The sequence below is a fragment of the Peromyscus maniculatus genome, chromosome 4 (assembly GCF_049852395.1).
Source record: "Peromyscus maniculatus bairdii isolate BWxNUB_F1_BW_parent chromosome 4, HU_Pman_BW_mat_3.1, whole genome shotgun sequence".
Lineage (NCBI taxonomy): Eukaryota > Metazoa > Chordata > Mammalia > Rodentia > Cricetidae > Peromyscus > Peromyscus maniculatus.
In genome coordinates, this window is record NC_134855.1 from 106569777 (window position 1) to 106597743 (window position 27967).

The 27967-nt window shown below is 47.5% G+C and overlaps 1 protein-coding gene across 1 annotated transcript in view; it reads left to right on the plus strand.

Moving 5' to 3' along the window:
• Window positions 1–209: 209 nt before the first annotated feature.
• The window catches only part of Mertk (MER proto-oncogene, tyrosine kinase), a 109342-nt gene continuing 81584 nt past the window's right edge, over window positions 210–27967 (plus strand). The window contains exons 1-2 of the mRNA XM_042276206.2: window positions 210–556; window positions 26073–26478. Coding sequence (XP_042132140.2) covers window positions 454–556; window positions 26073–26478 — 509 coding nt within the window. The 5' untranslated portion in view covers window positions 210–453. The remainder of the gene's footprint in view (window positions 557–26072; window positions 26479–27967) is intronic.

Sequence of the window (27967 nt, forward strand, 5' to 3'; positions counted from 1 at the left end):
GCGGGTTGGGGGTGGCGGGGACCCTCTCTCCTCCCGATCATGCTCTTTCTTAGCACCCTCCACTTCCTCTCGGTCTCTCCGTCCTTCTAGATTGTGGCCCTCCTTTGCTCTCCACTAGCTCCCTTTCCCACACCCTCAGGCCGGGGTAACCTGTTGGCACTGACCCTAGCTCCATTCATGTCTGCCCCGCCCCTCCATCCTCCCTAGGGCTCGGCCCTGGGTCCGCCCCCTCCTCCAGTTCCCTCCTTCTCTTCTCTTTGCCCGGCCTCCTTCCCGCCCCCTGCCCACACCAACCTGCCGGCCCCGCCCGGGCCTGAGCCCCGGGCCCGCCTCCCTCTTCTAACCTACGACGCCTGCGATCCTCCGCTCGGCGCTGCCACTTCGGCGCCTGCCGCCGGGGCAGCAGGGACTGCGGCGCTGCGCCAGCGCGCTCGGGCGGCCACCGGCGAGTTCATGCATCTGTCCGGAGAGAACTTCCAGATCCGTGGCTCCGCGATGGTTCTGGCCTCACTGCTGCTGGGGTTGCTGCTGCTGCTGCTACCCGCGCCCTGGAGAGGTGAGTGCCATCAGCGAAGTCTCGACGGTCTTGCTGCTAACTCCAGCTAGCCGTCGGGGGTTCTGGGGGATCCGCAGCCGGATCGTGGGGTGCACGTCCCAGTGGAACCGGCACCGGTGGGCACCAAGGGCTCCTCGTCACCACAGAGGAGGACAGTAAGCCCAGCAGAGCGCTTTGGGAGCACCTAAGTTAGAGCCTATGTGGAATGCAGCCCTTAGGTCTTGTATGGCATGCGCCAAGAACTTTCCCCTCAACACTGTCTAGTGACCTGGCCGCGCTTTGGCGGGATTTCTGCAGGTCACAGACCAGGGCTTCTAAGGCAATCCCGCGTCGCGAACCAGTGAGCGGCTGCGAGAGTTGGGTGTCGCGGTTCGCGAGTAGCGTTGGACCGAGGCTGGGTGTCCCGCCAGGGAAAGACTGTTTTGGCTTCTCCCCTGGGCTCTGGTGAGCGTTGTGTTGGCCCTCCTTTTCAGGAACACCCTGTGAGTGTAGAGGCCTGGAAAAAAGCAGAGGGGGACGACACACTCCTTTTTACCGCTATTACTGTGGAGCAGAATCTGGTGTGTTAGGGTGGCTTCTGCGTTCATCTCGGACCCGCTTGAGTGTTCTCACACGCGCTTCAATATGACACAATGGATTGATAAGCACAAACAAGTACGGCAGGTTTCTCCAACAGATGATACTGAGGCACTTTGTGAAGTGGCTGGAAAAAAATAAATAAAAAGCAGGCTTTACCGAAAGAAAGAGAAGTGAGAGGGCTGGATGTAGTACTGCTAAATCAGCACATTTCAGGTATTGCCCCTGCCCTAAAAGGTTCAGTTTCCATTCAGAATGTGGTTTTGTCTCTTTTGATCGTTAATCTGGTTGCCTAACGTTTGTCTTTTAAGAATACCCGGAAAGTTCAGTTTACAAGTCTAGCTACAAACCTAAGTCCATTTGCTCAAATGAACATTCCTTGAACAATTCTCTTGCATACTAAATTACATAAGCCATTTGTAGTTTGAGGCAACATGACAATCTGAAACAAACACCAAGAGCCAAAAACAAGCAAAGAACTGAGGCGGCTCTGTTTTCCATCACCAAATCCTTAAAAATTCCTCAGCCTTTCTGCCAGGTCTCTTCTTATAATCTGCTGCAAGTCGTGTGGATTTTTGCTCCTTGTGCTGGCCCGCCTTGCGCGGTTCTGGAGGCTGTGAATGTGGTGAGCACAGGGAGAGTAATAGGAACAAACGTTTTTGTTTAATGTTTTAAAAATCTATGCTTTATTTTCTCCATTTTGATAAAGGGTGATGAAGTTTTGTAACTGATAAGTTTAGTTAGATAACCAGAGTCTTAAAATGCACAGCAAGGAAGAAGGGAAGTTTCTCAGTTTTCCTCCTCAGAATTGGAGCTGCTGAGAAGGAGCCTTCCAGATACTCCGATCCTTCCTCTCTGCTCAGTCCCAGATTGGGGGGGCGGGGGGGGGGGCGGGGGGGAGTGGCAGGTACAGCATAGGGCGCTTCCTACCTTTCGAGGGAAAGAGGATGGAGAAGTGTGAAAGTGTGTAAAAGTGAAGCCCGTCTGATGCCTTAGTCTGGAACTGAGAAGTGTGAACCCTGAGAGCAGACTGGACTTTTAAAATGGCTGAATTCTTAAACTGATCCTGAAAACAGATATTCCAACAAATTTTAAGCAGTTTCCCAAAGAGAACTCTAAGTGGTTCTGTGGTTCTGTTGCTTTATAGCCAATTTTTTTTCTTTATTTCTTTGTTTCTTTCTTTTTCTTTTCTTTTCTTTTCTTTTTTTTTTTTTTTGAGACAGGGTTTCTCTATGTAGCTTTGCGCCTTTCCTGGAACTCAGTTGGTAGCCCAGGCTGGCCTTGAACTCACAGAGATCCGCCTGCCTCTGCCTCCCGAGTGCTGGGATTAAATGTGTGTGCCACCGCCACCGGGCGCTTTATAGCCAATTTTTAAAACAACCTCCATTTGCTTTTTGGAAATAAGTAGTGTTTAATAAATGAATGAATGAATTTTGTAAAGTTTTTTAAGGTGGTGAGCAAGACATAATTAATTTTAAATTAACAAAATCATGCTTTATTTTTTAAAATTTTCATTTGAACTGTATGAGTGTTTTGCTTAAATGTGTGTCTGTGCATCTTGTGCATGCCTGGCTTCCAAGGGGAGCAGAAGAGAGCATTGGATCCCCTAGAATAGGAGTTACAGGTGGTTGTGAGACATCATGTGGGTGCTGGGAATTGAACCTGGGTCCTCTGGAAGAGCAGCCAGTTCTCTTAACCACTGAGCTGTCTCTCTAGCTCAAAATTATGTTTTTAAGGCTCACTTTTTGAAAGAGTCTCTAGATAATTCTGGTAGGAGGGCTAGTGAGAGCCACAATAGATCGCCAGGCAGGGCAGATGAGTTGGGACATTGAACACCCATGTACTCCAGCCACTTCCCACACAACAGCCAGAATGAGCTGTTTCATAACATCCAGGTGTACTGTCCCCAAACGAAACACCCCTCAATGGTTGCCTCTTCCTCGTAACGCCTCGCAGAGCCTCGCCCCCCTGTTGGACTCACTTGCAGTCCGTCCTCTCCCCCTTGTTGCTGCTGACCTGGTCACCTCTATATCACCTTCCTAGCACTGAATAACTTTAAAAAAAAAAGATTGGTTTATTTTTATTTCATGTCTGTGAGTGTTTTGTCTGCATGTGCCTAAGATGCACCAATGCATGCCTCGTGCCCACGGAGGCCAGAAGAGCGTGTCTGATACCCTGCAATTGGAGTTTCAGGAAGTTGGAAGCCACCTGAGTCTGGCAATGCAGCTGTAGGCCTCTGCAAGGGCCGAGCATACCCTAACCGCTGAGCCATCTCTCCAGCCCCAAAAGCTTATTTTTTTAAAAAAAAATTAAAGCCACAATTTTAGCAGCTCCTTGACCCGGAGTGTGTTGCTCTGAGTACCTTGACTTTGAATAAAGATCCATAGTTTCATCATAACTCAAAACCCATGACGCTGGGTTGGACTACATCTACCTGGAGGAAACTCAGGGCTGAACTCTATAGACCTTGGGGAGGTGGTTAAGTCTCAGAACCTCCAGAGTATTTTTGGTACAGTGGGTCACTATGTCATAGAACAGCCAGTGCTCTTAACCACTGAGCCATCTCTCCAGCCCCTTGGTCAGCATTTTTTTTTTTTTAAAAAAGGTTTATTTATTATGTATACAGTATTCTGCCTGCATGTGTCCCTGCAAGCCAGAAGAGGGCACCAAATCTCATTACAGATGGTTGTGAGCCACCATGTGGTTGCTGGGAATTGAACTCAGGACCTCTGGAAGAGCAGCCAGTGCTCTTAACCACTGAGCCATCTCTCGAGCCCCTTGGTCAGCCTTTTATCACAGCAACAGAAAAGCAAACTAGGACGTGCTGGAAAAGGTGAAACGAGATAACAGCACACTATAAATCCCGAACCAATAGCAGTATAATGACCAATGGTTCCCTATACTTATTCTACATTCAAATTTGGGGTAGGTTAATTGTTTTTCCTAGATAAAAAGTGCTGAGTGGAAAGTTGTTTGTTTGTTTGTTTTCCCTTACTGAATTACTTCCTAAATAAAAACTTGAACTTCATTGAGGAAAGAAGGCTCAGAGGTAGCTCAGTTGTTAGAGCGCTCATGTAGCATGAACAATGCCCTGGGTGCAATTCCAAGCATCGCATAAACCGGGTGTGGAGAGTGGCTTCCCGAGCCTCACTCCTGCCTGAAGAGCTGTTGGCAGGTCACAGCCGCTTGGGGAGAGGGAGTCAATTTTCTTTAGGAGTGTGGCTCTTGGTTACCCATGCTCTAGTGGATAGTCCTACACCCATGTGATACCTGCAGCACTAATTAGACTCAGCAAGTTTTAAAAAATAAATTAAAAAGAGGGTATGAAGTTGGGAGGGAAGTTAAGAGTTAAGGAGGGAAGCAGAGTAGTAGATATCAGAATGCATTATATACATGTATAAAATTCTGAAATAATAAGTTAAAAATTGCACACACACACACACACACACACACACACAGAGTGTGCTGGCATATACCTACAATCCCAGCAGTCTGAGGCGTAGGCAGGAGAGTCAGAAGTTCATCCTTAGCTACATATCAAGTTTGAGGCCAGCCTGGACTATATTAGACCCCATCTTCAAAAAAAAAAAAAATGGTATGAAGGCAGATTTGGGGCCACCCGCTTGCAGTGGCTGGGTGACCTCTGGGTAGTCACTCTGGGTGCCTAAGTCCTTTGCTACAGCTCTTCACGGTTTTGCCTCCCATTAGCTCTGCCAGCAAAACCCAACCAGGAGTAGGCTTCCTCAGGATAGACTGGCACTGCCAACCCCCCTCCTGTCTTCCTTGTGGAGTACAGACTTGACTTGGCACAGGAACAGCTTCCTGTCATGTGCCTCACAGGAAAGCATAAAAATGAGGTCCAATCCTGGCTCCACTTCTCCTATGTAGCTCTATGCCAAAGTGGGTGTGGGTTTGTTTTGGTGTTTTGTTATGTTTTGTTTTGGTTCCGGCTTTTTAAGTGACCGAATCCAGGTCTTTCCTTTCCTTTGGTGGCCTCCACAAGAAAAGGAGCATTGTTAATTCTGTGCAAATATGAGGGTCTGTGTGTAGCTTGCACTGTGGGAGGTGGGGAGGAAGGTAGGTCCTGTGTGTCTGCCTTCCTGCTTCCCACTCCGTGGCAGGTACTATCGGGGACCTCTGCTACCCAGGAGAGAGACCCAACCTCTCTTCCGGTCTCACTCTGAGTACCCATCAAGCCCCGTCCTTAGGTAAGTGGTTACCCTGTGGTTACCCCTTCATTGTGCTTGCTCACATGCCGGCTTCTGAAATGCTGAAGATGCAGCCTGGTAGGGTGGAACATTCCATTCCTATCTGTGGGCTCCTTTTAGGGAACAATGAGACACTTGTCAACCAAGGGTGTTCTCAGTCACCAGCTCTTGGTTTTGCTGTTGTTTGCTTGGTTTTTTTGGTCTATACTTTGATACTTTGGCTTGTGATAGGTGGCAAGTTCTTTAACACAGCAAGAACCCTAGTTTTTTGTTGAGACCCCACACTCCACTCCATCTGCATTTTGGGCAGATGGAAGCCTGTTGCTCACCTTCCCCTGACCTCTGTCTGTTGGTGAGACCCCGTGGATGTGTGTGTACTTGAAGTCCCAGGCAGCCTTGTCCCAGTCACCTCCTCAAGATCCAGTGTTTTAGTGACGAAGGAAAGATGATTGTGCCTTGAACAGACTCATCGAGAAATCTACAGTTACCTCCAAAGTGTGTTTTTTTTTTTTCCTTCTTGCCTATTCATCTGTCATCATTTGACTCAAAGGTCAAATGGATCTTCTGGAAGTCTTGAGGTGTCAGAGGGATAGATGGGAAAGAGGTAAGAAAAGAGCAAAAACAGAGATTCTGGCTTTTGTGTAGGCCAAGGTCATTGTGCAAAAAGTTTTATATCTAAAACCAAGATGCTCCGTTGCTTTGCTTTGGAGAAAGCCCATTTAATTTTGTTAGCTCAGTGATGGATTGTTCTGGCAATCCATTTGATGTGTCTGTGTTTCGCTTTGTACTCAGAGCCTTACAGATATCTCAGTTGGTCTCTTTAGAGATGCTGTCTAGCCCAGCGTGATGTGATCAATACCGAGTTGGTATCCCATTCAGTTCCCCTCTGGAGGGACAGCGCACAGCTCACAGGGCTCAGGTGTGTAGTTAGGCAAACACTCTGATAGAGATCCCTTTTCTGGCGGACACATCCAACACCTACGAGGTTCACTCACACTCAGAAAACATGCAATTGAGTTATCAAACATCTCTCTCTCTCTCTCTCTCTCTCTCTCTCTCTCTCTCTCTCTCTCTCTCTCACACACACACACACACACACACACACACCCTCATAATGTCTGAAGTAAGTTTGCAGTTTTGTGTTGGGCTTCACTCACAGCTAACCTGAGCCACATTCAGCCAACTGGCCATGGATTGGATACCCTGAAGCTGCTTGCTCTTGCAGGCTCTAATTACCTCAGCATCCAGGGACTCTAGACATGGTAGGATCTGCCTTAGCTACACTCTCTCCTCATTAGACACACAAAGGAAAGCCTTGTTTGTTTTGGAGAAAGTGTTGTTTTCCTATCTTAAGCCTTCAGGGCTTCTAGTCAAAGCTACCAACAGCAGTCTGGCCTCGTTATGGCTTTGATGAGGGTTTCACAAGTAAGAACAGGCTGTCTTTGTGGAGAGTATTAGAACAGGACTCAGATTAGCCGAAGTTGCTTTCTGTCCCCACACTGCCCAAGGAGCTCTCTGGGAGGTGATAAATATTCATGGATTCCCCATTGCTACTTGTATCTGGTGGCTGGTGTTCCAGTTTTGCTGTGAATGGCCCTTGGCCTTTGGCACACAGGAAATGAAACCAGCTTGTAAGCACTTTGACAATTCTCCATGTGACTTGGAAATGGTAGATGAAATCAATGTTCTTTGAAAGTTTTAGAGCAAAATTAAAAGGAAACTCATTGGATTTAGATTTAGTTAAAAACAACAACAAAAACCAGTTTGGGAGACCAACATGCGAGTTCGAGTCTCGGGTTAGATTCTGTCTTGCAGGGACACCTAGGTTATAGTGCAATGCCCGTTTGTCAGTGGACAGAGCAGAGAGGTGAGTCTGGATAGAACACATTTCTGCCCGGAGGGGAAAGGAGATGGGACTCTTTCTTGAAACTGGACACAGTTTTCTGAACCCTGGCTGGGATTCTGGATGTGAGCAGCGGTCAGTTTCCATTATGCAATGGATGAAATTGGGACAGAGGGCGAAGTTTGGTTTAAAACACGAATCACTCAGTTGACTCGAGTGTTGGCAGCTGCCATCCTGGCTGCCTATCTGTCTACCTGTGCCCTCCAGTGAAATCCGCCCCCCCCCCAGCTCTATCTAGAGAAATAGAATAGTCTAGAAATGCAAAGTCATCTTTCTGAGAATACTAGACTTCCCTGAATTAACCATGAGCGCTTGGGTTATGGACGGCAAGAAGAACCCTAGATCTTCCTGGAAGGATAGGATGGGGCATGCCCTCTAGAGAGGGCAGTAGAATCCTCAGGGTCTGAGGGAGACTGACATCTATTTTAAAAGTCTCTTCATTTAGTGTTACGGTGTAATTTTATATTTGGAAAAAAAACACAGATGTGCTATATACAGTAAAATATAAGCCATCTAAGTATTTTGGCTGAAGGATAAGGGTAAAGCCACTGAGGCAGAGGCTATCAGCAGGAGGTGAGGTGAGGTGGGCTGTTGTTGTTCCATTTTGTTTTTCGGGACAGGATTTCTCTGTGTAACAGCCCTGGTTGTCCTGGATCTCACTCTGTAGACCAGGCTGGCCTTGAACTCAGAGATCCGACTGCCCCTGCCTCCCGGAGTGCTGGGATTAAAGGCATGTGCTACCACAGCCAGTTAGGAAAGTGAGCTTTAAACCCATCTAAAACGTCTTTTCAAAACCCAGCTGCCCAGGTCAGCCCAGGACCTATGGACTCTGTGACCCTGTCTGGCCATTCTAAGTCCCCTCTCTAATTGCACTCCACAGAGCCAGTGCGTCTGAAGTCTGACCCTGGGGAAGGCTGGGGAGCCTTTTCCTACCTCCCAGCAGGAAGTGTTTCAGAACCTGACCATGAATTTGGACTGAGATAGTTGTGCTTATCCAAGGAGAGGTGCAGGGCTTAGGCCGGAACGAGAACTGTGGGGTGGTCTTCAGGCCAGTTATTGTCATGGCTTTAGGACCTGCGGGAAGAGTCACAAGGGCAGAGCTTCATCTCTCAGCCAGGTCACACAGGGGTGCTGTGATTGTAATTAGGTGGGCCGACCAATAAATACGCTGAACTTTTTCTTTTACCATCGCGGGTTTTTTATTTTTTTTGTTATTGTTTGTTTTCTTTTCTTTTCTAATCTATTCTTTAGTCTTTATACTAAAGACTTACCTGTGGTGGACCAGCCCCCACACTTATTTAGCCCAGGAACTCTTGAGAAATGAGGGATAAGAGACTTTGTTAGAAATAGAGAGGAGAGGAACAGAGAGAAAACACAGGATAGTCTTGGGTGGACCTGGATCCTTAATCAAATGGGCCCAGAACTTTACTCCAAAGGTCTTTTATAGCAATGTGAAGGGTTGGAATAAAAGACCTTCCCCTTGCTAGTTCCAGGCACCTGGTACCCAGACCCATGGTCCAGTCAACCTCTTATGCAGTCCTGCTGGGTACAGCCACTAGGAAACCTAGTGGGCTCCAACACTTATCTAAGTGGGACACAGGAAGTAAGATTTACCCATGTCCTTACTATCCAGTGTAAGAGGTCATATGTTAGCAATACAGGTCGTTAATTCACTTGTTTCAACCCCCTTAGTCTCACTCCATGTCAAGTTCATTAGTGGCAGATGGATTGAAATGCATGCCTGGTTTTATGTTTCGTGTTTTTAGGTGGGTTCTTATGCAGTTCACGTTGGCCTGGGACTTGTTATATAGCTGAATATAACCTTGAACTTCTGATCCTCATTCCTCTGTGCTGGGATCACAAGGGTGTGCTACCATGTCTGGCTGATGCAGTGCTGGTTGGGGCTGGAACCCAGGGCCTCCTGCATACTGGGCTGGCACTCTACCAACTGAGCCCCATCTCAGCATGGTTCATGTCTTCACAGGTGCCTATGTGAATGTGCCATACATTTATTGATATATTAATGCCAAACAATAATTTCTTTCTTTTAAAGATTCATTACAGTTACATGTATGTATCTGGATATGAGTATGTGCATGTGAGTACAGGTGCCTGTGGGAACCAGAGGCATCAGCTCTCCCTGGAGTCACAGGTGACTATTAAGCCCCCAGGTGTGGGTGCTGGGAACCAAATTTGGGTCCTCTGCAAGAGCAGGATGCATTAACTGCTGAGCCATTTCTTTACCTCCAACCCAGTTCTTTCTTTTCTTTTTTTTCTTTTTTTTTTTTTTTTTTTTTTTGGTTTTTCGAGACAGGGTTTCTCCGTGTAGCTTTGCGCCTTTCCTGGAGCTCACTTGGTAGCCCAGGCTGGCCTCGAACTCACAGAGATCCGCCTGCCTCTGCCTCCCGAGTGCTGGGATTAAAGGCGTGCGCCACCACCGCCCGGCCCCAGTTATTTCTTAATAGGTGTTTAGGTTTTCCTAAATGTGTTCTATTATAACCAATGTGGACACGAACAACTTTTTTAATCTTTACTTGAGAGAGGTTTAATGTGCTGTAATAAAACACGCAGATTAAATTTTTTTATCATCTCATGTGTATGGATATTTGCCTCTGAGTGTGTCTATGCGCCACAGGAATGCTTGGTGCTCGAAGAGGCCTGCAGAGGGTGTCACATTACAGACGGTTGTGAGCTGCCGCGTGGAGGCTGGGAACCCACACTTGGATCCCCTGCAACAACAGCCAGTCCTCTAACCACTGAGCCATTTCTTCAGTCCCCAAATCCATTTTTTAGGGTGGAACTTGATAAGTTTGGGCAAATATTCATGACAAAACCACCACACAAGTTAAGACTGCCTCCGACGTTTTTATGTTTCCCAGTGAACACAGACACATAAAAATTGAAATGCTGAACTGTGCGTTAAAAGCAGTCCACCCTCACGCAGTGCCAGTTCTGCACATCTGCTCAGCAGGTTGCTGTGATGGAACATCTGGACAGAACTGTTGCTTCCCAAGTCTGCCCCAGACAGGTCTGCCCTCTTCAGGGTAGGTGGGAGCTGGTTTGTCACTATGGCTGAGGCCCCATTCACTGAGTTCCTTTCCCGTTGCCCTTGATTCTCACATACAGGACCCCTCCTTCTGGTCAACCAGCTGAAATGAGGGGCTCTCTAGCTAGGGCCTGTAGATGGACACCAAAAGAGCAGGGGAGGGCGTGAGGCCATAAGAAGCCCCTACCCATCCTGCCTTCCTGGCCGTGCAGACTCGGTCGTAAGGGCCCCACCGTGTAAAAGGGACAATGTTTGAAAAACTATTATTTTTACTTTGGTTTAAAATGTTTTATGTTGTGGGTGTTTACTTGCACAGCTGCATGCAGCGAGGGCCAGCAGGCAAAGAGCAAAGGCTTTCTTCTTCCTCATCCCTTTATATAGGCCACCTCCAGAAGGTGTGGCCCAGATGTGGAGCGGGTCTTCTCCCCTCGAGTGAGCCAGCAAAGAACATCCTTCACAGGTTTGCCCAGCTGCTTGGGGTTTAGTTGATTCCAGATGTAGTCCGGTTGACAACCAAGATCAGCCATCCTCAACTGTAGCGCCACACCGTCCAGTGACCCTCCCCCTCCTCGGCGGCCACCAGACAGCTTTCTGGTTCCTCTCATTTTGACTGCTTTGGCTCTTTCATGGTGTTTGTTGTTGCTTTAAATGTTTGTTTTACACAGAATGGCCAGGGTTCTTAATTATGCTTACTACAGAAAGTAGGCAAAAGTTCATCAACTGTGTTTATTAAGTGGATGACTCTGTCACTTAGAAAGGGCTTTAACAAATTGTTCTTGCAAAGGTTTTAGTCTTCCAGAATTGTCACATTTTATAAGGAAATGCTTATTTTCCTTAAAAAGTTTTTTTGTTTTGTTTTGTTTTAAAGAGGAATTCGGGTTTCTGTGGTCTGGAGCATAGCACAGGGACTTGGGGGCTGAGAGTCTCTCCCAGGTCCCAGGTTTTGGGAACTCACCTCTGGGCTTTGGAGGGAATCAACTCCAGACCTCCCTTGGTGAGAGAGAACCAGGCTGCATGCCTGTGGCCAGAAAGAATTGCTTCGAAGCCTTTCTGGGGCAGTTGGCAGGCCGCCAGAGGAGAAAGGACGGAAAACCCTTGGTTAAATAAACACTGTGTGTTCACATTTCATTGTGAGGAGCTGAAGCCGCCTAGTCAGCACAATTGCTTCCATATGTTTAGCGACTCGAGTCCAGGCATGACTAGTTGCATCTCCGAAACAAGGCAGATCAGATGTTGGCGCTGTGGAGAGCCCTGCCCTTCAGTGATTGCCTGTTCTCTCCAGATACTACAGTGTTTACCCCCAGCACCCGCTCCTGCCACCTGGAGACGGACGGACTAGCTCCACTTCATGGCTGCTCCGAGGCAGTGAGTTCATCAGCAGAATCAGCAGAAGAGAGTTGGTTTCAAAATCTTGTTGCCCAAACTGTACCTTGGGCATAAAACTTTTAAAACCTCCCTTGGAAGACGCCGGCGTTCTGCCAGTGTTGAAAACGTGGTGGGAAGGTTGGGGAGGGTGGTGAAAGGTTGCAGTAAAATTCTAGAATATTCTTTCCAGTTGCATGGGTATATTCTTCCACAGAGAGAACCTAGGAGTTGGGGTCTGCTTGGGAAGCTGGTATTGCAAAGGACGTCTCCTGGGAAGGAGTCAAATACGCCTATCAAAAAGTAAGAGGCAGGCTGGAGACATCATGAGGGGTGACTTAACGACCTTTGGGTCAAAGGGTGAACACGTTTCTTTCTTTTCCCCGGCCCCTTTAGCCCAGAGGAATGTGTGGGATAAGGGCAGTGGCATGTCACCCCGGTAAGTTCTTTACACTTTAGGCAGAGCTTTGGGGCCCTTCAGACCCTCCAAGCCAGGACACAGAGGATAGGTAGCTTGTCTGATGGACTGGGGTCCCTGTCTGTCCTGCCAGACCTACTCTTCATCCCACCATGACCCCAGAAGGCCGACCGTGGTTGCATTAAGTACCCTGTCAATGAATGCCATGGAGCTCTGGCTCCACGTAATCTCATATGCCACACGGTGCTGTTTAAGTGTTAAGGTAGTGAGTGGCCTGTTTGTCATCTGACACACTCCGCCGACTGGGTCCCTGTGAAGAATCTGGCCCCACCAACCATCGAGTCAGATTGGCTACTTTACACTCTCCCCACTCTGCGGGGAGCTCTGGACTGTCACGGTCGGTCCGGGGCTTTTTGCCTCCTGTTGTACCACAGCTGCAACCTCTTACAAGCACATCTGACCCCTGGCCACTCACTCCCCTCTCTTCATTTTTTGTTTGTTTGTTGTTTGTTTGTTTGAGACAAGGTTTCTCTGTGTAGCTTTGGAGCCTGTCCTGGCACTCACTCTGTAGCCCAGGCTGGCCTTGAACTCACAGAGATCCGCCTGGCTCTGCCTCCCCGAGTGCTGGGATTAAAGGCGTGCGCCGCCGCCGCCGCCGCCGCCGCCGCCGCCGCCGCCGCCGCCGCCGCCGCCGCCGCCGCCGCCGCCGCCGCCGCCGCCGCCGCCGCCACGGCCCGGCTCTCTTCAAGCTCTTAAGCCTCATTCCCCTTCGCTCCAGCACTGACTCTGGGTCAGGGCTGTACCCGCACATACAAGCGCAGCACCAGAGTTTTTCATTTCTCAAATGGCCTCTTTTTGGGTCATCTGAGGTCAGTCTCTCTGTTGAAGTTAATGATTACTATATACAGTTTAGGACTGGTCAGGTCCAGTGATCTCTGATAGAAGGTTATATTTTTCCTACTCCTACGTCTCATATATCTCAAGGCTGGCTTCAGACTCTCACTGTCTAGCCAAGGATGACCTTGAACTTCTGATCTCCTGCCTCCCCCTCCACTTGAGTGCTGGGATTACAGACATGTCCTACCAGGCCCAGTTACATGCAGGCTTGCTAGCACCCTGCCTCCTGAACTACATCAGCAGCCCCGTATTGTTATTCTTGTTTTTTAATCCAAAATCCTTTGCATTTGCATAAAGCCATACTACACAATGTGGAAAAATTTTGCCTTTGTTTTTTAACAAAAACCTCGGAATCCGCCCAGGTCCACAAGTTGGTGGTGCACATGGAATGAGAGCTTGGTGATCTAGTTTCTGGCCCCTTCTCCTGAGGAAGACAGTTCTGGATATGCAGGCCTTTCTACTAAGCACAGGTGTGCTCCAGGAGGAGGCTTTCCTGGGAAGAGCAGGACAGCAGATCATACCACAGGGAGGCCACGGGGCTGGAAGGGAAGCAGAGCATGCTGAGGTAAAGCATCCTATGGCCCAGTCATGCTACATCTGACCTTGCACATCTATGGAGTGGAAAGCCAAGAACACCTAGGGGCTTGAGGATGAGTCACCATTCCTGAAACGGCTTTGGGCCTCCTGACGGTGGGACTAAATTACAGAGCATGCAGCTGAGAAAGAGCAGAAGGAGCAGCCTATACTTCAGGCCATTACTCCACTATCTGGACCAGGAATGCCTTTCCCAGACCCCAGGGTTGCCTGGGTCATGAACCGGACTGATGGTCTATAGCACCCCAGGGTGACTCACCAGAACCCTCTACCCTACAGGGCTGTTGTCCTGCTCAGCCCACAACCTGGAGGGACTTCAGATCCAGGAAGTGTGCTGGCTGCCCCCCTACCCACTGTCCTGGGGCCTTCAGTATCAACTTCCTTTTTCCACCTTAGACTTAGAGGCCAACCCTGGAGAGATGAAGATCCCTGAGAACCAAGAGCCCAAAGCATGCTTTCCCTGTGATTCATGGCTGTCAGGTACTTGGCCATGGTGATCTCCTGTGCACTGTCCCTAGTGGATCTCAATGACTATTCTTAGAGCTTGTTTCTCCAAGACATCAGAAATTGCTACTTCAGAGGGCCACCAGGACAGAATTCAGAAGAAAATCAGTGACCACCATCTCGGGCAGTAGATGAGAGTGCTTCCCAACTCTTGCCTCCACGGTCCTCTTTTCCTCTGGGTTTCAGAGCGGTCAGAGTCCATCCTGAATGTCAAGGCAATGGCAGACTAGGTGAGCTTCAGCTCTCTGAGTACAGAACTGCCGACTAACCATTGAGCATCACTGCCCACCAGGCCTCACACATTGTTCTCACCAAATGTTCTTGGTCTTCATTGTGAGTTGCATTAGTTTATCATACAGAATGTAGACTGTTGTATCACAACTCCAGGTCAATCTTGAGTCTTCACAAGGTCCGAGTGTCTGAGCCATTGTAGCTGTGAGGGTGTCAGAAGCCTATTCCAGAGGACAGTCCCATTGCTGTCCCCACAGCCAAGGCAGTGTCGATGCCTGGCCTGCCTGTCTTCCCTGTCCATTCTTTAGAATGCTGTGCAATCTCACGCCCATGTTCCCTAGATATGTTCACAGTGTATCAGCTCTAGGTCACACATCATTCAGGACTCTGAGGATGCCACCTATGGCCTCTGAAGAAGCCACAGCAAATGTGTTCAGAAAAACAAAGCAAACCCAAATGGAAAGTGGATGTCATACCTAACCAGTTTAGCAATGGGACCATTAACTATGGCTCATCTTATCCCACAGGTCTGTCCCTGAACCGAGCACTCGGGAAAGATGATGGTTGACAAAATCTCTGACTTTAGGAAGCCATCATTTGGATTCTAATGAAGGGCTAAGTGGTGACTGGAAACACAAAGGCACTGGCAGAGGGGCTCCCCTAGCTAATGCTGGGACTAGGTGGGACTGTTCAGCCACTGTGACTGCTGGAGGGGAGGGGCTGGGCAGCCAGTCTTGGAACTGAGCTAGCCAGAGGCCATGTACCCAAGGCTGCCTAGTAGCATGTACTGCAGATGAAAAGTCCCATTTCCCATGGCCTGCTTATCCAGTCCACACAACAGAACACCTTTGGAAGAAGCGGGTAGGGTGTGATTGCATATGCATTCACCCAAGTCATAGCCAGAGGCAGACCCCTTTCCACATGTGCTGTGTAGGGAGGACTAAATTCACGTGAAGTCGCTGAGGTGAGTTATTACTATATCTCTCAAGTTGTCTCCAAAACGGAAGTCATCCAACAGGCCCACTTTGCCTCTGTTTTCTTCAAGTTGATAGGGACATGTTAATGACAGTTTTAAAGGCTGGTTATGAAACTCATTCTTTTTGTCTGATCTCACCCTCCCACCCTCAGGCCACCAGAAATAATTCTGACAGGATTCTACTTCTGTAGCAAATTAAAGAGGGCAACAAAGGGGCATTCTATAGGATGCCAAAATAGCTGGGGGAGTGGAAAACTGGCAGCTTATGACACATTTTGAAGGCTGGGCATTGGACTTGGTTGGTTGAGTGCTTGCCTAGCGTGCCAGATTCTACAGCACCACATAAACTGGGTGTGGTGCCCACACCTGTAATCCTAGCACTCGGGGAGGGTCAGAAGTTCAGGATCATCCTCAGCAGCAAGTCAAATTTGAGGCCAGCCCGAGTTACACGAGACCCTGTCCAAAAAGCAAACAAAAAATGTGTTGTACTATGATCTTGACCCTTGGGTCCAGAATCTCAGACTGTTTCTGTTTTGCATGCCCTCTCCCTTTATCCATACCGAGGGCTAGGCATTGACCACGATAGGGCACCGTTTACGCACGTGGACGGCGCCACTGCTGCACCCCGAAGTAGTACAGTCCACGTCTCACCAGCCACAAAGAGAGGCCTGGCCCGCAGTACCGACCCTTGAGAGTCAGCACTTCTCCAGTGTTAGACCACAGCGGGGTTTTAATAGCTCATCCTAACTGGAGAAAGTAATAGAAATAATAGCTAACATTCACTGTTTACTGTGAACCACACATGATCATATGTGACTCCTTTGTTCCTAATGGCCACCCTGGGGACACCAGTGTTGCCATCCCCATTTTCCCAGGGAGGAAGCAGTGCACAGCAGCTCCGCTAAGGCTGCAGTGTGTGTGTGTGTGTGTGTGTGTGTGTGTGTGTGTGTGTGTGTCCGTCCCCCTGCTCTGCTTTGTGGGCAAGTGCCTTACTATCTCCGACTGGACTCTCGGAGGAAGTCTTGATACCAAGAGGTTATCTAAGTAGGTGCTGGCAGTCAGTTCATTCAGGCCACTTCTGGGCAGTCACACATGGAGAGTCTCCTCGGCCATCTGGAGAATGGAGAAAGTACAGGTGGAGTGCAACTATAGCCTGACTTAGGAGAGGTCCCAGAGGTGGGGGTCTTTCCCCAACTCACCTAGCAGCTTGTTCCGTTACAACAGCCTGGCTCATCTAAACCTGAAAGCTAGAATGCCCCCATATTGTAGTAAGAGGTTGTTTTGCAGGATTGGAATTGCTAAGTAGTGTCCATTTTATGTGAGATTGCTTCAACATATGTGAAACATTTTATAGCAAACTTGTGGTACCTTTAAACTAGAAGAGCTTGATGTTAAGGAATAAATTACATAAAAGAAAGTTAATACCTATTTCTTCCACTTTTGAGTTTTGCCTCCTGAGAAAGGGACATAAATACATCTAAAAGGAAGAAAGTAGTTCCTCAGACAAAACCCCTGGCCCCTCGGTCTCATGGTGCTCAATAAATAGAGCTGCAGAGTCTTTGCCCATTGTGAGGAAGTTCAGTCTTTCCCCTGAAGATCAGGTGACTGGGTCCACTCAAACAAACTGCCAACAGACATATTAGCGACCAAAAAAGTATATGAGTGGCTGGGGACATGGCTTCTGAGAGGCCAGCTCCCACCTTTTCAAGGCTTCTTATGAGGAGAGAGGGGTGAGAAAATATTAGAAAGAAAGATAGCGAAGAGGAGAAAGACAGAAACACAGGGTTGCTTCGGGAGGACCTGGGTCAATACCCAACAGCCTTTTCTGTTTATTCAAAAGGGCTTTTTATAACATGCCAAGGGGCAGGGCAAAAGACCTCCCCCTTGTTAGATCAAAGCACACTGCACAGCCAAGTGTAGACCCTTCCAAACACCTGGTAACCACACCGGTGGTTAAATCATTCCCTTATGCAGCCCTGCTGGGTAAAGCAAGCTCAGATTCCTGGAGCCTAAGTAAGTTCTCACCAGGAAACCTCTGGGGGTCTCTACAGTGGCTCAGATGGTAAAGTGCTTGCCTAGGATGTATGAGGCCCCAGGTTCAAGCCCAGGCACCACATAAAACCTGGCATAATTCCAGCACTCAAAAAAAAATGGAAACAGGAGAATCAGAAGTTCAAGGTCATCCTAGGCTATGTAGAGAGTTTGAGGCCAGCCTGGGCTACATGAGACCCTGTCTCAAAAATATATATGTATATATTCATATTCATAAACACAGGACTGATGAATATGCATATGAGTGAGGTGTACTTATCCTCTTGGAGAGAGAAAAGGAAGCAGGGTCTTCAGGTTTTTAGGGGAGAGAATGAGTGAATGAATGAATGAATGAATGAATGAATGAATGAATGAATGAATAAGTGAATGAGGAGAACAGACAATGAATGGCCTGGAACAAACTTCCCCCAGGTTTTAGTTAAGAGGTCTGATTCCATGCCCTTTCCCTGTGAAATGATTTCACTCTTCTTTGGTTAATGAAAGTCAATGAAAAGAATGGGGGAGGTGTATCCTCTGATTGTAGATCTCTTTAGTTAGATAAAGATGCCTTCTTGATAGTGTCTCCTCCTCAAGTACTCTCAGCTTCAAGCCCAAAGCTACATACTTTGGAATATTGTTTTCTGAGCCCCAGTACCACCAAAGAGGCAAAGATGAATACAGAGGCTTCAATGTGGAGCTCAAGGACACCACCCATTCAGAACAAAGAACACACAGGACAGCTTCTGCTTCTGCAAAAGGGTACATCGCCTCATTCGGTTAGTAATCACACCAAACCAGAAAGGTTACAGAATTTGTCCAAATAGACTGAGGGAGTCGGTGAGTCCCTGGGGGAGACCTGTCCACCTATGATAGTTCTTTCTACCTATCTGAGGATCTTCCCCGTCTAAGGCAACAAGATCGTCACTGTTCTTGGCTGGGGGGACAAGGCCCCCAATGTATCTTGTAGGTCTGCAACACTGAACCTGCCATGGTGATGTAGAATCTTGTGATGAGAATGTAGGGTTGAGTGCCACAGGTGTCTGCTCTGCACAGTTGGATTTACTGTCCTACAAGGTCTTGGACCAACCTATAGGATCTGTGATGGTTTGAATGAGAGGGGCCCCATAGGCTTATTGTTTCCTAGTTGGTGGAACTGTTTGGGAAGGATTAAGAGGTGCGGCTTTGCTGGACTTTGAGTTGTCAAAAGACTCATGCCATTCCCAATGCACTTTCTTTGCCTAATGGCTGTGGATCAAGATGTGAGCTCTCAGCTTTTTTTCTCCTCCACTGTCCTGGACTCTAACCCCCAAACCCTAAGCCCAGTTAAATGCATTCTTTGATCATGGTATTCTGTTACAGCAATAGAAAAGTAACTAAGATAGGATCCATCCGTCTTTTAATCAGTGAGATTGGGGTGTTACAAGGGGACATACAGGGCTCAATGCTGCCAGTTTTTATCGGCCCTGAGTCCCTGTTCCTCTTTGAAAGCAGTAAAGAAAGTCTCTTTACAGCTCTTCTTCCTCTTTCCATTCAAGGAACCCCCTTTTGAAATGGCCTGCCATTCCACACCTGTAGCTCTGTCACCCCCCTGTTTATGGGCTTGTTTTCTCTTGTCCTTTCCTGGGTGGCCTGGTGGAGAGATCTTGGGCCTGTGGAATTGAGATTCGTTCTTTCCCCGAACGTGTTATCCTACAGTTGCGAGCACAAATTTAGTCCTCTGCTTTTGTGTTTCTTCATCCTCTCTTACGTGGACCTCTTGGGCTTCCCCGAGCAACCATTCTAACCTTCTGTATTTCCAATTTTCTATCTTTTGTGATTTTTTTTTTTTTTTGGTTTGAAATAGCTGGCCAGCTTCTGATCACAAAATGTACTTTAAGTATTATCTGGCCAAGGGGATAATATTAGTTATTTTTCTGTTTCTGTAATAAAGTTACAGGGCCAAGGGAAGTTATAGAAGAGTTAGTTTGGTTCATGGTTCCAGAGGTTTAGAGTTCATCGTGGCATGGTGAAGGGGGCAGGCACAGGGGTGAAGTGGGCAGGCACAGGGGTGAAGTGGGTAGGCACAGGGGTGAAGGGGCCAGACACAGGGGTGAAGGGGGCAGGCACAGGGGTGAAGGGGGCAGACACAGGGGTGAAGGGGCCAGACACAGGGGTGAAGGGGGCAGGCACAGGGGTGAAGGGGGCAGACACAGGGGTGAAGGGGGCAGACACAGGGGTGAAGGGGGCAGACACAGGGGTGAAGGGGGCAGGCAGGCACAGGCTGGAGCACAGTGCCAAGAGCTTACATCTTGACCCACAAGCACAAAGCAGAGAAAGCGTGCTAGAAGGAGTGAACCATTTTACTCTCAAGCCCGGCCCCAGTGGCACACTCCCTCCAGCAAGGCTACACCACTCTACGCCTCCCCAAACAGCACTGCCAACCTAGAACGACGTGTTCAAGTATCTAAGACTAACAGAGCTCACTGCTCATCCAAACCACTCCAGGGACCCTCCAGTTTTACTTCAGAGTATTTTCCCGTCTGTCCCCTTGTTTGCATTGGTACCCTCCTGGGATGGCCTGGTGGGAAGATTTGGGGCCTTCGACCTTGAGAGTTTGGTTGGGTCTTCATCTCTTCCTGGTTGGATATTAAAAGCCTTATTTATATTTTGAGATCAAGGGGCTGACCCCTTTATCCCTTCTATACCTAGGCCTTTCCAGTTCCCTCATGTATTCTTGATGGGACCCATTAATGTTGTCCCATCGAGGGTCCTGACTGGAGACCCTTGTGTAAGAACCTCTGACCTGTTAGATGTTCTCATTCCCAAATAACTAGTCATTCTTCTTCCCCTGAGGACAGAATGCTCAGAACAGTCACTAACGGCCCAGGTGTAGCAGGGGCCCTGAGAACTGGCCCGACTGGCCTGCCACCCCAAAGGGTCCTCTAATAAGAACTTAGGTTCACTTTTTAGAGTTCTGGCCTCAGTGCTAGTTAGAGAGGCATTAGCAAACCCAGTTCCTTCCTCTCCTGGTGGAACTCCCTGTCAGGGAATAAAGTCAAGGGTTTCTCCTGGAGGATTGGAAAGAAGGTAAATTTTAGAGTTTCCTTTCCCATTGTTCAGTTTCTCTCCTCAGCTGGGGCAGGGAGAGGTAGACTGAGCAAGGCAGGGGAGCTTTCTGGCCTGGTTAGAGGACTCGGTTCCTCTGCTTTCTGGTCAATCAGTCCAAGCAGAGGGGCTGGCCTTTCCACCCGAGGAGCTGTTGGTGTGCGAGTCCCGTCAGCCTGATTATTTAGGTTTGGTCAGAGCTGGTCAGAGATCTTAGTGTTGAGGGGATCTGTTTAGAACCTCTGTCATAATTCCTTTTTCTTTGCATTGGGTTCTCATTGAATAAAGAACCTCAGGTCTTTTCCTCCAACAAAGGGCATGGTCCATTTCTTCTTGGGAGATCAGACTCTTACAATTGATGTATTCAATTAAGAGCTGACAGCCCCAAGGGCTGGAGAGTTAGGCTAGTGGTTAAGATAAGAGCACTTATTTTTGCAAAGGACCCAGGTTCGATTCCCAGCACCCACATGGAGACACACTACCTTCTCAGGTTCCAGGTATACCTGTGATGTACATGGAGGCAGAATGCTCATACACATAAAATAATAAAAATAAATCTAAAACAAACAAACAAATAAAAAAATCTCTTTAAAAAAAAAAGAGCTGACAGACCCAGTTTGAGGGATAAGGGTAGGTTCCTTAGTCCAAATAAAACAACAATATTTGATCATTCAGTTTCTTGTTGTTTCTGCTTTTTTTTCCATTCTCTTCCATTATTTAAGTCCTAATGGACTGTTGGGGAGAATCTATTTCTTTACTTTTCTTGGAGCCCAGTTTGACCTGATTATTTCCCATTCTGATCCCTAAATCAAGAGTCCCTGAGAGGCTCAGCACCCCACTACTCCCCATCCCTACCGGGCAGGTTGCTTGCATTCAAAGTCTTCCGCTTCACCCCTCTCCAACTGATTCCATTGCAGGACAGTGTTCAAGATCAGTACCTCTCAGCACTAGGCAGATTGCTATAATCCCACGACTGGACCCAACTGATTCCTTTGCAGGACCATGTTCAAGATCAGTACCTCTCAGCACTAGGCAGATTGCTGTAATCCCACGACTGGATCTAGAGGCCTGGCTGCTGATAAGCCTCGTGAGGCCACTGAACAGCTACAGAACTGGGGGGGGGGGCTCTATGCCCATACCCTGCTCAGTTGTGCCTCTCATTCACTCTCAAATACCCCCCAGAATGTCCCAACCACTAAGGCAGTACTTGACTTTTTTTACTTTGACCTGTGGCCTTTGCTCTTGGGCTCTTTTGTGGCTGACTTTCCTGTCTCAGGATCATTACAATCTAGGGACTACCAAATGCCCAAGCTATAGGGCCACTGCAATGGGGCCGTGGGACACATTTCTCCAATGACCTGATTCTGGACTTCTTGGATAGAATTAGCATCCTGGATGAGCCCCCAAGTTGTTGGAAATAAAGTATGGGTCTCAAGGACCCCCTGATACTACACAAAGAGCACATGGGCATACTATCATCCTTTTGATTGAAATATTCGGATTCTTTCTAATTCTTTTCCTCAAAAGTTACAGAGATAAACAGAGCATCCTCGAGGAGGTCTGTAGGCATGAGCTAAACACCCAGAAATGCATGGCCACAGAAAACAGCCATATCAGAGCAGGAATGGATGGAACCCAGTGACTACGTAGAGCATGGGCCCGACTTGTGAATGAAGCTTTTTGGCTTGGCTGTATGTAGGACAGAAGACGGTCCCCTTGTCTAGGGTCCTATGGATTATCCCTCTCATTGTGACACGCTGATCTGTCTAGATGAATAGGTTCACAGCTAGCCGCCAGCTCATCCAGGAAGCCCTGTGTCGTTCCTACACCTATGAAGATTTCAAGCTAAGGAACAGTAGAGAGCCTTTTGATATTAGTGGATATCAGGGTTCAGTGGGTACCTCCTGAAGGCTTCCTGGTTCTTAGGTCCCAGAACAAGGAATTAGAGACACTTGGATGGCAGCAGAAAGTAGGGACAGTTTATTAGAAAATGATAAATTCCCAAGAAAGGAAACTGAGCTGGAAATGCTGGAGCAAGAAGAAAATTTAGAAGCTCAGATGGCCACAGCCATGGCCACATCGTACACAAGATGGTTGGTTTTTTTTTTTTTTTTTTTTTTTTGGTCACATAATGCCAGCTTTTGGGGGTCATCTACATAGAGTGGACTTTCTTAAGCATACTGTGACATGTATTTCTGTTATAGAAATGAGGGCCTGGAGAGATGGCTTAGGGGTTAAGAGCACTGGCTGTTCTTCAGAGGACCTGGGTTTGTTTCCCAGCACCCACATGGTGGCTCACAACTGTCTGCAACTCCAGTTCCTGAAGATCTGACACCTACTTCTGGCTTCCCACAGGCACTGCATGCACAGATGTACAGTAGGCAAAACATCCATACATATAAAAGTTTAAAAAATAGATAAAAGTAAGAAATTTGGGACTGAGGAATGTGGAATGAGGAATCACTCCAGTGAGTCTTCCCAATGAGGAATCACTCCACACACTTAGAGATTAGTTAAGGCAAAGCTCTCTACTTTAGGCCGACTGGGCTAATACCCAGTAAGAGTCAGCCCCAACTGAAGATTTGGTTAGCTTAGATACACCTCAAGCTTATGCATCTTATGTACGTTGTCATCCTTAAATCTCCTTTCCCGGTCCAGGCCCCAGGTTACACTCCAGATGGTTTAAGTGGAGGCAGGAGACTGTAAGTCCGGCCTCTTAGGCAGATGAGAGATTTATACAGCAAAGACATTTCATATTCCCAGACTTATTTCAAGTACACCAGTGTTGTTCTTTTTCAAATAGTTTTTACCCAGGGTTAGCTTGCCCACCTCGAAGAATTATGGTTTTTTTTTCTTGATAAGAGTAAAGGAGACTTAATGATGGTTGTGACCCCACACCTCCCCCCCCCCACACACACACACCATGTCTGTTAGAGGTGTGTCTTTGGTATGGGAATCAGGACCTAAAGGATGTCATAAATCAGTGCTGTCTCCTTTGTCGTGGGAATCAGAGCCTAATGGCTAGTCAATCCTGGGGAGTAAACATTTACATCCTAGCACCCTAGATTTCACTTATCTCCAGCAGGCCTGGTTAGCCTGTTACTTAGCTTTGGGTGTTTTGGGGTATTTTAAAGGCAGCACTTCTTGAGTTAAATTCCACTTGTGTGACTTAATGTCTCCTAAGCAACTCTATAGGTAATTCTTTCTAATTTTATAATTTAAGTTTCTTCTATATCAGTTCTACACAACTTCATATCACATTGTCTCATCAGCATCTTAAATGTCTTCCTGTGGGTGTGGGTGCTATTTCTCCTTTTAATTAATTTTTTCCACATGTATATTTTGACCATATTGTTTTTTAAGAGTTATTTCTTTAATTTTTGAGATTATAATGTAATTACACTATTTCTCTCTTTCCTTTCTGTTCTCCAAAACCCTCCCTCCTACTTATCCCTCCTTGTTTTCTTTCAAACTCATGGACTGTTTTCTTCTTTGTTATTATAGTGTGTGTGTGTGTGTGTGTGTGTGTGTGTGTGTGTGTGTGTGTGTGTGTGTGTTCCTAAATATATAAATGCAACCTGCTCAGTTTGTACTGTATGTCTTCAGGGCTGACCATTTGGTATAGGATATCCAATTGGTGTAGTCTGGCTGGACATTTCATATGAAATGCTATTTGTAAAATTCAAGCTTAATTGGGTGTCTGTATTACTTTTCTATTGATGCTATAAGACACCATGACCAAGGCAACTTATGGAAGAAAGTTTATTTGAGGCTTAAAGTTCAGAGGGTGATTCCACAACCAGAAAGATGAAGAGCATGGCAGCAGGCAGGCAGGCATGGAGCTGGAGCAGTAGCTGAGAGCCTACATCTTTATCTACAAGCAGAAGGTAGAGCCTACCCCTAGTGACACACCTCCTCTAACAAGGCCACAGCTCCTAATCCTTTCCAAACTCTTCCACCAACTGGGAACCACATAGTCAAATAGATGAGCCTATGGGGGTCATTATCATCCAAACCACCACAGTATCCTGTGTTCTTCCTTCTTCCTCTCCTCTCCTCTCCTCTCCTCTCCTCTCCTCTCCTCTCCTCTCCTCTCCTCTCCTCTCCTCTCCTCTCCCCTCCTCTCCTCCCCTCCCCTCTCCTCCCCTTTCCTCCTCCCCCTCTCCTCCCCTCCTCTCCTCTCTTCCCCCATCCCTGTGTCTCTTTTTCTTTCAAGATAGAGTCTCACCATGTAGCCTAGAACTTGCTATATGGATCAGACTTGCCTCAAATTCACATAGACCTACCTGCCTCTACCTCCTGAGTGCTGGGATTAAATGCGTGCACCATTAATCTGGTTTAAGGTTTTCCTGCTTTTTTTTTTTAATTTCTAAATCACATTTATTTCTTTTGTGTGTATATGTGGAGGTCAAAGGACAATTTGAAATCAGTTCGCTCCTCCTCTTATGGATGTCACTGGGACTGAACTCAGGTTGTCAAGCTTGGCAGCAAGTGACTTAACTCATCAAGCCATCTCAGTGAGTTAAGTAGCATACCGTGTAAGCAGGAGGTACAGCCTCTTAACAGGGCTGGGGACTCCAGGTCACTGCAAGACACTAAGCCAAAGCATAGAATGCTGGGCCTGTATCTGCCTTCCTCACTTGCCCCAACCATTCACTGCCAACATATTTGAATGAACAGCAACCAGCAGAAAATGTGTGATCCCAGAATGCCACTTAAAGACGCTACAAGTACAGGGAATATGAGCCTCTATTTTTAGAAATGCTTGCGCTCCAGATGAAATGAAAACATTTCTTGGCTCATTCAAGCAGGCATGCATTTGCTGGAAACTCCAAGTCTGGTAGCATAAGGGAGCTTTCCCTGTTGGACACAAAACTTGGAAACCTGTCTCTTTGTGCCCTGCAGGAGCCATTTCAGGGTTTTTAGCCTGGTCGTCTGACCGAGCAGATGGGTCATGAGAAAGGTGATCATAGGCTCTCTTACAGCTGTCTCTTTCTCCTGTTATGTATATAGAACTTGGAGTGAGTCAGCATTTGAAAAAAAAAAAGTTGTTAAAGAAACTTTATTTTTTAAAAATTATATACTTGGTGTGTGTATATGGGGGGTGGGCAGTGTGCACATCCTGCCATACACACGTGGGGTCAGAGGGCAGCTTACAGGGGTCGATTCTCTCCTTCCACTCTGTAGGTTCTGGGGATGGAACTCAGGTCAATGGGCTTGGCAGCAAGCTCCCTGGCCCACTGAGCCGTCTCGCCAGCCCTGGAATCTTTTTTCACAGTACTTTTCAGAGGGAGGCACGTAGACAGATGTACAGGTTGGTAAGTGGGGATGGCTGTCGGGGGTGCAGATAGGCAAGTTCTCCCCGTCTTCCTTCTGGTGAGGTGCTAGGGATTGGAATGGGGGACTTGTGCATGCTACATGGGCATTCTCCCACTGAGCTACACGCCAGCTCCTGATTCTGTCCAGACAGACTTTCACTGTGGAACCCAGGCTGGCCTTGAGCTCTTGACCCTCCTGCCTTGTCCGATTACAGGCCTCACAAGTGCTTGGATGACAAGGGTGTGCCTTTACACTCAGCTTCTTGTTCTTCTTTTCTGAGGTCACTGAGGATGTTCTGCTCCACCTAAGAAGTGGAAATTCTTCTTCATCGTTTTAGAGGCTAAAACTCTAATATTCTGTTTTGCAGCCATTGCTGAAAAGGCAGAAGAAACCAAGCCAGATCAACTTCCCCCAGGACCTATAGCAGGGAACCTACCAGCGGACCACAGGCCACTCTCTCCTCACTCCAGTGGGTACCAGCTGTCACCATCCCGGACTCGGAGATCACTTCCTGCACACACAGCCACTCCCCAGGTGACCTCTGCAGCATCAAAGCTTCTACCTCCTGTTGCCTTTAATCACACAATTGGACACATAATACTTTCGGAACATAAAAATGTCAAATTTAATTGCTCAATCAATATTCCTAACACGTACCAAGAAACAGCTGGCATTACATGGTGGAAAGATGGAAAGGAATTGCTTGGGGCACATCATTCGATCACACAGTTTTATCCTGACGAGGAAGGGGTGTCAATCATTGCATTGTTCAGGTATGTGTCCTTTCTTTCTAAATGTCATTGTGCTAATGCCATCCCGAAAGCAGAACCCTTAAGGAAAAATCAGCCTTGTTTTATTTGAGAAGCCTTGATCCCTTTAGAGTGTGGATAAATACTAACCTGACTGTGTTGTTGATTTCTTTTAAATGAGCTTGCCCCATGGTAACTGCTGGCTAACACACACTCTGAGAGTTTAAAGGGCTGTTCCCAACTCATCTACAGTCAGTATTAAGTACACCTTAGCTCCAAGAGCTACCAGGAAGTGGAAAACAGTGTGGATGGAAGGGGGTATATTTGTGTTTGTGAGTGTGTGTGAACGTGTAAGTATGTTTGAGAGTGTGTGTGTTTGTTCATTGTCAGTTCTGGGGATAGAATCTTGAACCTTGAACATGCTAAGCATACATTCTACCTCTGAGTTATACCCTAACCCAAGAGAAAGTGGGCCTTTTTTGGAGACAGGCTCTCATGTAGTTCAGGCTGAACTCAGACTTACCGTGTAGCCAAACCAAGGCTGGTCTTAAATTCCTGATCACCTACATGCTAAGGTTACAGGGCTGGATTGAGAAAGTGGTTAGTGTTTTTTGTTTGTTTATTTTAAAAATTATTTATTACTTTAGTGTGTGTGTGTGTGTGTGTGTGTATGGATGTGCATTCTGTATATGTCTGGTGCCTTCAGAGGCTAGAAGAGGGTGTTAGATCCTCTGGAACTGGAGTTACAGACAGTTGTGGAACACCATGTGGATCCTGGAACTGAACACCAGACCTCTGCAGGAGCAGCATGTTCCCTTAACTGCTAAGCCATCTCTGCAGCCCCAGGAAAGTAGCTTTTTAAAGGATTATGAAAAGAGATCAGCTGTTGGAGAGAGGGCTCAGTTGGTAAAGTGCTTGCCTTATAAACATGAGGACCTAAATTCAGTCCTCAGTGGGAGATGAGATGATGGATTCCAGTTCTGGGGAGGCAGAGGCAGGTGGCTACCTTCGTCTGACTGACCAAACCAGCATAGCCTACTTGTCACACACACACACACACACACACACACACACACACACACGCACGCACGCACGGACGCACGCACGCACGCACGTGCACACACACGCACATGCATGCGCACACATACAATATCAGTGTTACCTGTGGTTATGCGGACTTTAAAACAGTGTGGCTGTCCCAGCCCTTTGATTCACTCAGGGTCACCCCCTGTGTCCCCATCGCCTGCCTTTCTGCTGCTGGTGGTTTGGGCACCAGTGCAGCTTGTGCCCAGAGAGGCAGAAGGAAAGAGAATGAGACAGACTCTCAGCCACACTTTCTTTTTCTTTTTAAATTATCCTTCCCTCATACAATACAGCCTCTCCTCCCTCTGCTCTTCCCAATCGACGCCGCCCACCTCTCCTCTCCCCCAGATCCACTGCTCCTCCATTTCTCATCAGAAAAGAGCAGGCCTCCTAGGGATCAACTGAGCATGGCATGACAAGATGCAATAAG